Here is a 14,189-nt window from a genome sequence, read left to right on the forward strand (position 1 = left end):
TGGCTAACATCGATGATCTCTCGTGTAAAACGTTTTGCTAATGTCGTGAGCTAACGCTAGCTACATAATGCTAACCTTTTAAACATGGGTCATTGGATTCACTGTTAGCTGTTATGCAGCGTTAGGGAGAATGTGAATAATTATAACCTAGGGTCTAATCGGTCCTAATTAACAGAAACTTAAATTGTGATCTGAAAGGCCTCGTTGGTGAATAGTATCTACTACGAGCCAGTGATGCTAACTTTAGCTAGCCGCCTGCCGAGCTAACGTTGTGCGCGTTTTGTGATGACCGCTTCAGCATGTTCGTTGTCCGTTATTGTGTCTGTTAATAATTCATGTGCCTGCATTGACACAATGGAGTGACTGATTGTTGCTCCATCAGGCCAGTTCACATTTCCTCCATCCACCCTGAGATCTGGCTATCTATAGCTCCGTCGCAGCGAGTGGCTGGATTATTTTTTTCCCGGGCCGTGTTTCCCTGAGGCTGCGGAGTACACCGCTATGAACCCCGTTAATGCAACCGCTCTGTACGTGTCCGCCAGCCGGGCCGTGCTGCAGTGTGACCCGCGGCAGCCTCACACCTTCGCAGAGATGTACACGCTACTGCCCTTCTTCCGACAGTCCCTTGCATGCCTCGTCTGTGGTAAGCATCCTGAAAATATCATTGTATAATAGCGATGCATGTCACTCGCTCTAGTTTTGTTTTGTGTCACCTCACTGCAAGAGCATCATCCTTTTTGTGCCGCAAATTAGTTCCAGTTTACTAATATAATTGGTGTTTTATAACCTTAACGTAAATATTCATATAGGCTGAAGTGTTCGTGGGCGTACGTGTGCTCGCAGCTGTTGACGCGATTTGTCGTGCTCACAACCGTGGTCTCCTTAGCAACCGAGGCTGAGCCCCAGTCATCTGTCCTCTTGTCAAGACAGATGACTCCTGTGTTGTGTCTGCTGCAGAGCCATGTGTTTCCTATTCATGCTTTATTTACCCGCTCCGCTTAACTAGTGGAATATCAACACTGGCACTGGCACAGCTTGCATTTAGAAATGTGCAATACCAACAGAATGATATATGACAATATTTATGGTCTCTGCCGTTTATGTAATGGTGTTTTTTTGCATGATTATGTGTGCTTTCCTGCAATATTTAACCAGAACTAAATGTTGGGTGATGTAAGCAGTAAAAATAAGTAATGTGAACATAATGATTACGCAGGTTGTACCCTTCTTTATTTAAAAATAACAGACGGATAAGTTCTGGAAAAAAAGTGCAATAGACGCCAACATTCAAGCTATAGAAACAATTAAAATCCCAGATTAGTCCCAAGATATTAATATTGCATTTATTGATTTCCCTGATCTGCTAGACATGCATCAGTTGGTACTGAAACAGGCAGATGATTATTTCATTTACATAAAAATGATTCAGCATCTATTTTGGACTGTTGGTCAGACAAAACAAGCCATTTGAAAAAGTCACAGATTAGGCTCTGGGAAATTGTGATAAGCATTTTCCATAGTTTTACAGACCAAATGGTTGAGAAAATAATTGGCAGATTAATCAATTCAAATGGTAATTACAACTGTTTCTATAGAGGCATGACGGTGAATGAAAATGATTAGTCCACCTAGTTTATTTTGCCATAGTTACTGCACATGAAGTGGATACATGCGTGGATTAACACCTCCCTCTTGTTTTTGTCTCAGGTAAACTGCTCCAGAATCCCATTTCCCCAACACATGCAGAGTGTCAGCATTATGTCTGCTTGGCCTGTAAAGGCCAGAAAATGCAGATAAGGCCATCATGCAGCCGCTGTAAAGACTATTCCTGCTTCCAGGAGAACAAACAGCTCTCTTTGCTGGTGCAGTGCTACAGGAAGCTCTGCCTCTATGTAACTCATTCGCCATTGCTGCAGTCGATCAGCAGCCATTTGGGAGGGTCGCCAGAGGTTCTATCCCTGCTAGAGGAGGTGCTACTGTCACACGAAGAGGAGATAGAGACAGAGGACCCACGCCTAGCACAGGAAGATGTGAATCCATCTGCCCCTGAGTCCCTTACCCCCACAGAGGCACCACCTGCTCCTGCAGAGCTTTCAGCTGTACCCCAGAGCTCCTCCTCTGACCCTCCCCATTCCAACGGACCACAGGAATGCAATGGAGAAGTGCTTGAGGACCTGGATCCCTCTTCTCCTGAGCTGGAAGTATGCGAGCTGGTAGAGGAGCAGCCCCAGGCAGGCCTGTCTGTGTCCAATACTGGTTGTGGTGGTCTGGAACTGAGTCTGACCACTGGACATCTAGCCCCAATTCCAGGCACTGTGTGCTCACTCAGGGATGGGGAATCTAGCAGCAGGGAGCTGGAGGAGGGGGAGGTGTTGCTCCTCAGTGTGGAGGAGGTTTTACAGACTTTGGATCCCCTTCAGCCTGGTCGAGATTCACCTCATACACAGCCAGACCGCATGCACACTCACACACACATAACATCGGACAGAGCACACGCTCAAATGTACATACAGCCTGACGCAGCTCACAACTACACACAGATTCAAACAGACAGGACTAACACAGTGGCAAGTCATGGTGCTCACATACACACATCCTCCTTCGATTCTCCTCCAACCTCTAAGCCCCCGCCAGTCCGCCTTAAACGTAAACGTTCTCGTTCAGAGAGTGACAGGGAAAAGGTGAAACCCCTCCCTATTGCCTCCATCCTACAGGGCCCATCTTTACATGTACACACTCCAAACCCCTCTCAGACACTGTACATGCAACCACCTACACCTTCCTTAACTGTACCAGCACACACATACTCGTCCCTTCCCAATGGAGTGCCCCCCAAGCCCAGTCGTCCTGTGCAGAACCACAATAAAGGTGCCAGGAAGCATGTTGATTCGGGCCCTAAGAAGCCCCATGCGAAGGCCCGCAGTGGTGGAGGCTCCAAGATCAAGGATGGAAGCAAAGACCAACGGTTGATGTCAGGCTGCCTTGTGCCCCCAGTGCCTATTAGGCCTCCATATAAGAAGCCAGTGGAGAAGAAGGGTTGTAAGTGTGGCAGGGCTACCCAGAATCCATCTGTGCTGACCTGCAGGGGGCAGCGCTGTCCCTGCTACTCTAACCGCAAGGTGAGAATAATTGCATGTGTGGATTTAGCTTTTTTTTTTTTTTTGCATTGTCAGTTTTTCACTGATGTTACTAACCGCAAGTTAAATTTGTCTATTTAATCAGCACTGGTATCATTATGTGATTGGGTGTTTTATGTAGTGTAGGTGTAAAATATTCTTTGATAAAACTAGTACTATTTTTTTATTTATTTTTTTATTATTTTTATAAATATGGACCCCTGGAAGAGTAGTTATTGCCAAGATCACAACTAATGGGAATTCAAATAAACACTGTGAATTGTAAGATTATGGTTGTACTAATTGGCCTGTCAAAGCTTTCATTTTAAGGTAAAGATGTCTTTGCACTTCTTTATTTCCATTTCAGCATTGCCATGGTTGGTTTAACATTTAATGGTTTGGTTGAAGCAAGCAATGGCAGTAGTAAATCTTTAAGAAGGGCTTAATCCTAATCTGTAAAATTCAGGTTTAAATTTGTGCTGAAAATAAATAAATGAAACCACGTTTTTAAAGAATGTGTTTAAATTGCCCAATCATTGAGTAAATGCACTACCATGCTGTTCTTATTCATCCTGACTACATTATCAAAGGGATTTGGGGTTAGATCAGTAAATATGCAGCTTGTATGTGATACTGGTGCGCTGCAAGTCAACTAATGTTCCTTGACTCATGTCTTGTCATCTCTCTCAGGCGTGCTTGGATTGTATCTGTCGAGGTTGCCAGAACTCCTACATGGCCAACGGGGAGAAGAAGCTAGAGGCTTTCGCCGTGCCGGAGAAAGCCTTGGAGCAGACACGGCTCACACTCGGCATCAACCTCACCAGCATCACTGCAGCCGCGGCACTCCGCAACCCGGCAACCACCAGCATCCGCACTAACACCCTCCTCAATGTCGCCACAGCAACGGGTACCCCAGTAACCACAGCCTTCCTGTCCCCCAGCCCCCTGCAAGAGCCCAATTATGAGGACAGCCTGGAGCTGCTGATTGGATGAGAGGCTGGGACTCCAAAAACAGACAGCTCGATGCTGATTGAATGTGACGGCTGATCATTGTGTCTGTCAGACAACCTGTACCTCCCCCCCCTTCCAGAGGGGAGGCAATCTAAGGCAGCTATGGGTCTGTCCTGTTCTGTAACCTGCTCTTCTTCTGTGTTGGAAAATGCTGAGTAGTAAGACTAGCATGGGTGTGCCAAAGCCTCCTGTATTGTGCCTGTGTGCCGGTGTGTATTGTCGCCTGTTTGTAGTTAAACACTTATACTCGGTTCCAAGGCTGTTCTGTACTCCAGAGGTGCTTTTTGTTCATAGACCACAGACATACTGTAAGAGGCAATAGGAACCCATACAAGGTTGTGTGTTTGTTATTGTGTGCGCACCATTATAGATTTCAGCGTGCGCATGTGTGATTTTTGGTGCATAATGGTAACAAAAACGGCATCATCATATCTCAGTCACCTGTCGCAGCATTTTCCATGTTTGAGTATTACTCCATGTATGTTAAAGAAATGCGTAATTGGTATCAGGACGGCCCTTACTAATCCTTAACCCTGTATGTGTTCACACCTCGATTGTGAATGACTAATCTATAGAGAAGTTATGTCCCACACAAGACTCTATGCCTTTTCTATCTCATTAACTCACTCAATCCAAGTACTGTCGGCTGATAATGAATTTGTCTTAATGAACTTGACTGATGCAGGCATTGTACAGGCAGCAAGATAATGTCAAAGCACTTGGCTGGCTTCACGGTTTCTGTGTGTGTGTGGGTGTGGGTGTGTGTGGGTGTGTGCGCGCGCGCCTGCTGAGATTTACTGTAATGTCAGTGGGGAGGCGGATGGTGGATTGTAAGCACTTAGTCTGATTGATTGGCCAAATTACAACAAAGACCATTCTTGGTTACCATAGCAATAGGAGCACCAACAAGGAGCCTCACAGCTCTCGTGCACACACAGTTGTTTACAGTATTGCCATTTATATAGACTATAGCTGACTGTCTTCTAAAATATTACACCGTTATGGATTAATTATGGGATTCTACATGACTGTGCGTGTGTTTAGATAAATTGAAGCCATAGATTGTCATTAACAAGACAAAATATCCTCTACGTGTGCATTTTCCCCCTCAGTTGTAGTGTCCTGACTGATTAGAGACCAACTCAGAAACTATTTTTGATACCAAGTGCTTGAGATTTGGTACCACTGTCTTTTTGTGTTTTGGGTAAAGCACCTTGAAGCCCTCCTATAACTCGAGAGGCTGTGTATTGTCTGGGTTTGTGTTAACTGTCTCAGCTGTAACTACAACATGTGTTTGTCAGTCCAGTCATGGTGACCAAAAAGAGACTGAAGGAGAGAGCGGGAGGACTCAGGCTGACCAAACAAACACCTTGGTTCTCAAACTCATAGACCAGGAAGTAGCAGGTGGATTACAGTATGATCAGCAAATATGATCTATCTTCCTGCGTGCGTGTGTGTATGTTTCAAAATGTATTTCTTTGGGCATTACTTGAACCCTGATTAGTTTTTGGTATTGTTTTTTTTTTTTTTTTTTGTAAAACTCTTGTTTGAGGAGTGATTCTTATTATTGCTGAAACATTCACTGCCACAATATGGAAACATGTAATACGACATGGATTAAATGATAGTTTTTTACTTTTTCAGTGATGTGTCTTTTTGTGTAGAAGTGATATTTGATTCAGGTTTGCATGTGCAGACAATGTTTAAACACATTATTAACCACAACCATGATCTCAGCGTTGGATGGAGATTTGTTGTTGAATCTGGAAAATGGTTTATGTCAAGAAAATGGAGACTTATTGTTGTTATTGCCCTGATAAACTGCAGTCTTTTATTCTGTAAATTCATTCATTTCCCATTCAATGAAGAGTAAGCCAGGAAAAAAAAAAAAAAATAGACCAGTACACGATGGTCAATTTACTTCACCTCCATTATAGTGACTTCCAACTAAAAAGTCTTCAAATGATTAAAAAAATATATATTAAGACCTTATTTTTTACTATTCAATCTGTATAGCAACCATTTGTAAATTAATTTATCCAGCCTTAAAAAAAACTATTGCTATCCATTGCACATAGAAGTGTAAATGTGTCATAAACACATTTAATACTCTGTCCATTCATGTTAGATCAGTGCTTCTTTTTTTTAAAGCCGCAGGACATCATGATCTGTCACGCCACACATTCATTCAAGACATTGCACAAAGGGGAAATTGAACCACAAGTACTGTAAACAAAAAGGAAACCACTCATAATACTAAACACAATCTTGTCTTGTGGCATTTTTCATAAAATACCAGATAACGTGTCATGTGTCATTTCCTAGGGATGACAACTCCACTGTTGAACCTGCAGGCAAAACAGCTCTCTCTGTTCTCAATAGAAGCCATTCACACAAGAGAACACATTTATCTGTGGCATCTATTGTACTTCTCCAAGTAACCTGTACTCTGAAAGCAGGCCATACTCCATGTTTGCTCTGTCATATGGTACATCCTGTTTACTAGCCATAAAAACAGAATTAATAACCTGTCGCTGCTGGAGTAAATACACCGCAAAAGGCTCTTCTTCCTTGCTATTTAGGTCCACTGAGAGTCTGCCACTGCAGCTTCGGTTGATCATATCCTTACAGCTCCGTGGTCCCGAAGAAGTCCTTTGCACTCCCTGGAGTCTATTCTTCTTCTCCACTCCTGACCCTCAGACAGCTGCTCATATTATTAAGCAAACCCCTGCCATTTGGGTTCACGTCTGAAGTCCATATCAAGTCATCCTAGTCCCGGGCTCTTTTATCCGAGGTTTTCTCGCTTTAGCCCATAAGGAAGGCCCCAAAGTAGCTTGCCCTCCCGTCCATCTCCATGGCGCTGGCATTGCTAACGGTGATGAAGAGGCGGTCAGCCGGCTGCAGAAAGGCAGTGCCGGCCTGATGCAGGGAGAAGAGACCAGGCTCCTGACCCCGAGGCCAGCAGGCGCTCCGGGACGATTTCATCAGCAGGATGGGTACTGGGTAGGAACTCATCTGTGGGCCAGAACACAAAAACATGATTAAAACTGTCATAAACATTACTCTTCACATTTACTTTTATACACTAGCATATATAATTGATTTATAAACCTCTTTCTGATACCATCTGAAATGAATAGCTTAATTTATTGCTTTTGGTGCATTCAAGGACACGGACATTTGAGGTTTTAGAGTTGACTTTATTACCAACAATAACTATGTACTGAATTTGTTTGACTTTGTCCAGCTGGATGTTATGTTCATAATATATAGCCAATATTCTATTCTATTTCTATTTATTTTGCATTGCCCTAACCAATGAGTAGCGAGTGACATATCCGTCCTGCTGATGCCCGATTTTCAGTCGACACAGAACCTACAGTAGCAGCTGCTACTGTCGATCCATTGACATTGTTGCAGAAAGCCTAACCTTCTTGTAGATATACTGGACGAGCTGTGCTCCTTCCTCCTCTGCTTCCCCTGTCGCCCCATCTGTCTCCCCCGTGGAGGGCAGTCTGAAGTAGGTCTGGCCATAGATGTAGTAGAGGCCTGCTCTGGGCACCAGCAGCTCTCCTCCCCTCAGCTCCATGTTCTGCAGGAAGGACAGACCTCTGTGGCCCTCCCACGCTTCGATTCGCTCCCCAAGGTACCCTCTGCTGCTCCGTGGGCCTGCAACGGCACAAAAACACACAAGAGTTAAGGACATTCACTAGGAGATCATTTAAGATTTACAAAGTGGAGTGTTAATGGGTATAATCAGTCACTGCTATTCAAATGAAAAACAAATGTTAAATAAACTCTCAGTGTGTAAATCATGCTAACAGACCAGTGTTGTTTTTTTTTTTTAAGTTAATTGACAACAGCCACACATTTAAACGGAGGCAGAAACAGATTCACATCCAGTCATCCTGAGGGATGTGTATATTTATATTTAGGTGACAGCTCGCTATATTCTATATTTTTCTCATTATCAAGAAATCCCATGAAAATACCAAAAACAACATTGTGTTAGTACTTCTTTTAATAGTTTTGCCTTCTTCATTCTGTCAGCATATTTCTTTCCCATTACAGATGTACTGTAAATCATGATTAAATACTTACATTAAAAAAAAAGCAAAACATTTTTTTTAAACAGCTGACTCCTCAAACAGGAGTCAGCTGTATAGTGCATTAATTGGGGACTATTTTCAGCTGCAGATTAATATTGGTGAGTATTTACAGCATCTGGACATTGTATGTCAAAAATAAACTACAGTGCCCAGGTTTATTATAACCAAGTAACATGTCACCCAGTGCAGTAGTGTGGCCCATTGATGTTTTTATTAATAGTTTTTGGACAACAACGGAGCTCTACATTTATTACACCAAAGGTTTTGGTCATTTCACGGGATTTATTTATAATAAGAAAAATATAGACTATTACCAGGCTTTTCCTTTAAAGCCAAAATGTGTACAATTAAAAAGAAATTTTATTTGGCGTCGCCACTGTGACAGACGCCAATAACACTAATCATACAAATATGAAGATTGTATTAGGTAAGGACTACTCATTTACTCATTAACATTAACAGAGATACTGTTAATGTTTGTTTTAATATCTGGACAAAGAGTAATTGGGACGTTGCGTCCCTTTGACTGGTCACAAAAACAACGACGGGACAAGGATAAAGCAGCTGCACATCTGCAGGTCCGGACAAACATGGACTGTAGATGTGAAAACCTTACTGAATGTGAGAGCAGCCTGGGAAGCCTTGAAGCACATTCCTCACCTCTGGCCCAGGAGATGTGTGGGTAAAGTGACACAGGACTCAAAAAGTGTCTGAACATTGTGAATATGTGTCACTAAAAATCACAAGTCCTGTGTCACTTATGCTTTCCAGGACTATACTTGGTGTACATACTGGATATTTTACTCCTGTACTACCATCGAGGATCCTCACCATCTGCTGTTGGAGGCTCCGTGGACGAGATGACACCGGTCACATGTGCAGCAACTTTAGGAAGAGGGAGCCCTCGGACCCCAGGGCTCAGGAAAGGCAGCCCTTCTGTCAGCTTATCTAGGAAACCACAGGCATATAAGAAACACACACAGGACATTTTTAGTGGAAAAAGACATACTTAACTCTTATTAGCAGTAACTGATAGTGAACGAAGCCATTGTTCTCACTTCTCATAGCAGTGGATATCTCTTTCTGGAATCTGTCAGCCATCGTCTGAAAGAGAAAGACCCAGAGAGACAGAAAGGAAAGGAGATGGGGAAAAGAGAGAGAGAAAATGGGCGGTAATTTAAAGTATCTTGACCTCTTCAGTTATCATGCCATCGAGGTATCTTTAGATCTAAATTAACAACATTCAGTAATTCACCAGGGACCTTGTTGTCAGCCCCATAAATCATACAGTCCTCCCTCTGGGTCAAATAATATGTCATCTGTTGCCCTGTAATAGCAGCATAGCCCTTTGGGGGAGTCAGTATAATATAGAAGTGATGTGGAGTTGCATAATTTTTCCAGTTATAATCAGTGGTGTCTGAGTAACTGCATGTAATGTTGAAAAAAATGTTTAGGTATAAAATTGCTGCAGCACTGTGGCTACACATTTATTGTGTGGACAATCCTGTGAAAAGTGGTCACTGGTGTCTTAAATAATATAAAAACAACTTTCTAGCACATAGAATTTTGTTATCCGGGCACACAAATTGAAGTGAGATAATTCAAAATATTAAATAATGAAAAACCTTCTCTATGTGGTAGTGGAGCTGTTGCGTGACTTGCCAGCAGGGGTCGCTCTTCTTGTCCTGCGCTGAATCTTCGACCTCAGAGCGCGGATTTGCGTTAATCAGACAGGACACGCTACTGCGGGAAAAACTCTCCTGCATCTGTCAACATAGAAGAAGCAAAAACAAATACCATTACAACAATTAAATCTTCAAGTATTATCTTGAGTGGTGGCCGGGTTGGCTCAGTGGGAAGAGCAGGCGCACATAGACTGAGAGGTTTATGCTGTTTATCGGTGTTTTAAGCCCCCAACGTCTCCTTCCAGGCAACGCTGCCTTGAAGGCACTAGGATTAAGCAAGGGTTAGGGTTAGGGTTAAGGTTAGGTGCCTTCGCAGTGCTGCCTGGAAGGAGACGTTGGGGGCTTAAAACACCATAGAATCGATAGGCTAATGATTTTTCTTCTTCTACAACTCACATTTGAGACTCCAAAACAAGCAAATACAAATGTTCATGTGGCTTTTGTTTTCGACAATAAGGTGGCAACACATAATCATTGTAATGAAAACACACAGTTTCAATACATATTTTTAATCTTGACTAATATTCTTTGACAGAGTTATCTAGTCCCTCGGTTATTAAGCCAAATACACAGTAGTGGCACAGGTGGATGTCAATTATAGTGCAATGGACCTTTTTCCCAGCAGACATTTTGACTTGTCATAGTAGGAAAAGCACAGTTGAAGTGTCCCAGTGAGCTATTTCAGTGAGTCAGCATACACAATACCAGGACCTCTCCTTAGTGGAATGCAGCCAGCATTAATGGGTTTGAATACACTTGTGCTTTTCCTACTATGACATGTCAACATGTCTGCCGTGAAAAAGGTCTATAACAGGCAATTAACTCTGAAGTGGTCACAGGTGTGCATGAGGTGACAAGGGCGTTGCTACTGGGACTTAGCCAATCAGAGCTCAGAACCGGATCTATCAGCTTTTTCATAATGTCTGCTCATATCTGAAAACATGTTGTTTTTGGGTGTCACAACCACTGAATCCTAACTAGTCTCATTTCCTGCCATTGTTTTCTGTTATCTACACTCCCAACTTTCTCCTCTCTCATTGTCCGGCTTTAAAAATGGCAGAAAACCTTGTTTAACTGGTACTTTATATATTTTTTTTTCCTCCTATCACTAAATACACTTCTCTAAAATATTAATCCTCCAATGTTTAATTCCTGAAGGAACAGGAAGTAGTAGAATATTCAAGTTGATAACCACTTCATGGCCTAATTTCTGATGAGATTTTACTAGACCTTCCTTTAGCCTACTGTTCTACTATGGCCCAACTTATTAATGTCTGGGGTACTAAACAGTGAGTTTACGGTGGTATATTTATGTTAAAATTATGTCACTGGTATGGTTTCCCTGTAAAAGTAATGGCAAAATCACTTAGAAACTATGTGTTGTAAGTAATCAATAAAATAGTGTCAAATCTCGCATTTCCCCTTTTAGATGGCAGTCAGTTCGATGCTATTATTATCTGTTAGATTAAAAGGTGGAAGACAAACGCCTATCTTACCGTGCTCAGGACTTTGTTGAAGTACAGGAAACTGACGGCCACCGCGGTGGTCTGCAGGAGGACTGCTGCGAGCAGGATGAGCCCCAGACTCTGGAGAGATACAGAGACGGCCATAATCACAGCACAGCGTGAGTATGGCACCCAGAGAAGTTCCGAGGAGCAAGAAAACACTTCCAGCAGCGAGGACAAGTCAGATCAAGCTCTGCTGCATTTCTGCTCTGCAGGCAGGGAGAGAGGGAGGGAGGGAGGGAGAGAGAGAGGGAGGGAGGGAGGAGGTATGGAGGATAACAACAGCCTCAATATGTCACTGTTATTAGATAGAACTTATAATTTGCACATGCAACTTCATGACGCCTTCAAGTGCTGTCGGAAATGTGGAAACTTTAGGTTGAGAGCACCACCAGAGTACAACCCATTTGGACCTTTAAATGCTTCTTGAAATAGATAGAATTGAATATATTTTTTGATACACATACCATTGCTAAGATTTACAGCTAGAAGGCTATTTTACAGATTATATGTTTTAAGCAAACAGGTTTACTTCAATGTCCATTTAGTAACTGTTCTGGAGCATTCAATCATATCACATATCTTAATCAGCAGATGGAGTTTACCCAGTTGTCAATGTGTTCAAATTTCCACCCCTGAACACTTAAAGGACTTTTATTCCCCTTTTGCCTAAAAGTTGAGGTTTAAAGGGCCTATAAAACACAATTTACACGGATAAAAAGAGTAGGATGGTTTTCTTTTTCTTCTAGCGTTAACATTGTAAAAATCCTTTAGTTATGCGTAGCAGATGTTAGTAGAAGGCAGCAGTTTTTCCAGTACTTGACTTTGTTTACTCCTTTCTGTGGTTCAGAGAATCTTTGGTCCACTTCAATGCCAAATGTCCCAACATCTGTCGCAATTTGTAACTGAGTTCATTTACTTATTACTTCCCACCAGAATGACTTCAATGCAGTACAAATTGTGTTTATGACTTCCAAAAATGTGATATGTGGCCTTTTGTGAGTTAATCCTATTTTTTCAACTTTTAATTTTCACAATTGTGTCTGTATAATACTTGTCCTCTTGGTGTTAAACAGCTGGCAGATCAAATTAAATAATGTACAACAAATATTGTGCAATAAAATTTCACTCCTGATGTTTGCTTTCTCATCTTGACTTTTGCATTGCAGAGTGAAGTACCTCTGAATGGCTGTTGCTTGATTTTAACAACAATGTTGTCATATGACCAAAAGCATTTGTAGGTAGCACATACTCAGCATCTGAAAGTAAGATGGAAAAAAAGGCCCTTTTTCTTCTCTCTTCTCTTTCCTGCTATTGTGAAGTGATCTGAGAGAATGCTATTTGATTAGTGCCAAATGACTCGCCATTGTTTGCGAAGTGATCTGAGAGAATGTGTAGCCCTACAGCGAGTAGTATTTGTCTCAGGGGAGTCATTCAATCTGCAGAGCTTAACCTTGAGTGGTTCCTGGTGGTTCCTTTACTTTCATTCCTTCACCTCTAACCCCTGCTCCATTGTCGGTGTGAGGAAGTGAGAGTGGCGCTGAAGGAGTTCACAGATCCTGGATGTGCACGGCCCTCCCAACCTCCCAATCAGGACCCACGTTTAAAGCATGTGTAACACATTCACACTGGCACACGTGCAGCCGTAATGTGCACACACAGGTAGGTAGTGCTGTACCAGATACAACTGAAAATGTTGCAAGTGTACGCGAGTACAACAGCAACAGAGGAGAATACATATTTTGTTTGTTTCCTTTACAGATTAAAAATCTCAAAATGCAGAAGAAACAGTGATAAGAGGTTCCTGTGTTCCATTAGGTGAGTCAATTCCCAGGCTCATCAGAGAGAAGTAGAGAAGGAGGTGACTGATATCTGAAGACTATCTGGCCTCGGGCAGGGAAGATGACACCCTGAGATACATGCCTGTCTGCACTCCCATGGCAAACAGACACACCGAGAGAGCGAGACGGTATTTGTGGAATTATTGCAGAAATTAGTCATTTAAAACTGTTTTATAGATTGTTTTTCCTATCATGTTGTTATTTCTTCCTCCTAGGTCCAATCAGCTGGTCGACCTTTGACCTCTGCATACATGTTCACACATGCAGCAGGTCCTGACTGGCTTTAGTCCTCTGGTGTTTTGAAGCTCAAAGGTAATAGATCAACATTTTGGGGAAATGTACTTTCTTGCAGAGTTAAATGAGAAGATATGATATGAAGCTACAACCAGCAGCCAGTTAGCTTAGCTTAGCATAAATACTGAAAACAGGGGGAAACAGCCTGGCTCTGTTAGCCTGGTTGACACCTGACCCTTCTCAGCTGTAACTGACAGCAAATCTCAAATTTGCCGGAAATTCGTCAGGGTTTACCCAGGCTATGGCTCTGTGGAAAGGTAACATAATCTGCCTACCAGCACCTCCAAAGCTGTCTAATTAACATGTAATATCTTTTTTGTCTAATCCTTACCAAATAAAGTGTAAAAGCAACAAGTGTGGTTTGATGGGGATGTTGTATTATTATTATTATTATTATTATTTAATTTTAATTAGTATAGTTAATTAGTATTTTCCAATTTTTGGGCTGTGGGAGAGTAAACAGTGAGGCTAATGTCAATGAGATAAAATCCTCAAAAGTAACGCTGCATCGTTTCCTGTGAAGGCAATTTGAATTAAGTGCTGGAATGGCGGACTCTGCCACTAACCATAAAAACGAATATAGAAAGGTAATTACAACATGTATAATATTGAATCGCTATTGCTAAAA

The 14,189-nt window shown here is 42.2% G+C and overlaps 2 protein-coding genes across 2 annotated transcripts in view; one reads left to right on the forward strand and one right to left on the reverse strand.

The window, feature by feature from the left end:
* Window positions 1-5,770, forward strand: part of msl2a (MSL complex subunit 2a) — a 6,175-nt gene extending 405 nt beyond the window's left edge. The window contains exons 1-3 of the mRNA XM_028565989.1: window positions 1-643; window positions 1,708-3,119; window positions 3,807-5,770. The exon at window positions 1-643 is cut by the window's left edge and continues 405 nt beyond it. Coding sequence (XP_028421790.1) covers window positions 502-643; window positions 1,708-3,119; window positions 3,807-4,109 — 1,857 coding nt within the window. The 5' untranslated portion in view covers window positions 1-501 and the 3' untranslated portion in view covers window positions 4,110-5,770. The remainder of the gene's footprint in view (window positions 644-1,707; window positions 3,120-3,806) is intronic.
* Window positions 5,771-5,904: 134 nt separating this feature from the next.
* LOC114546869 (tumor necrosis factor ligand superfamily member 10) lies at window positions 5,905-11,647 on the reverse strand. Its single transcript, XM_028565990.1, has 6 exons — window positions 11,418-11,647; window positions 9,862-10,002; window positions 9,295-9,340; window positions 9,068-9,184; window positions 7,558-7,796; window positions 5,905-7,142 (listed from the first exon to the last, which is right to left on the reverse strand). The coding sequence occupies exons 1-6, from the start codon at window positions 11,529-11,531 to the stop codon at window positions 6,933-6,935; spliced, it is 867 nt and encodes a 288-aa protein (XP_028421791.1). The 5' UTR covers window positions 11,532-11,647; the 3' UTR covers window positions 5,905-6,932.
* Window positions 11,648-14,189: the final 2,542 nt, after the last annotated feature.

This window comes from Perca flavescens, chromosome 20 (assembly GCF_004354835.1).
Source record: "Perca flavescens isolate YP-PL-M2 chromosome 20, PFLA_1.0, whole genome shotgun sequence".
NCBI lineage: Eukaryota > Metazoa > Chordata > Actinopteri > Perciformes > Percidae > Perca > Perca flavescens.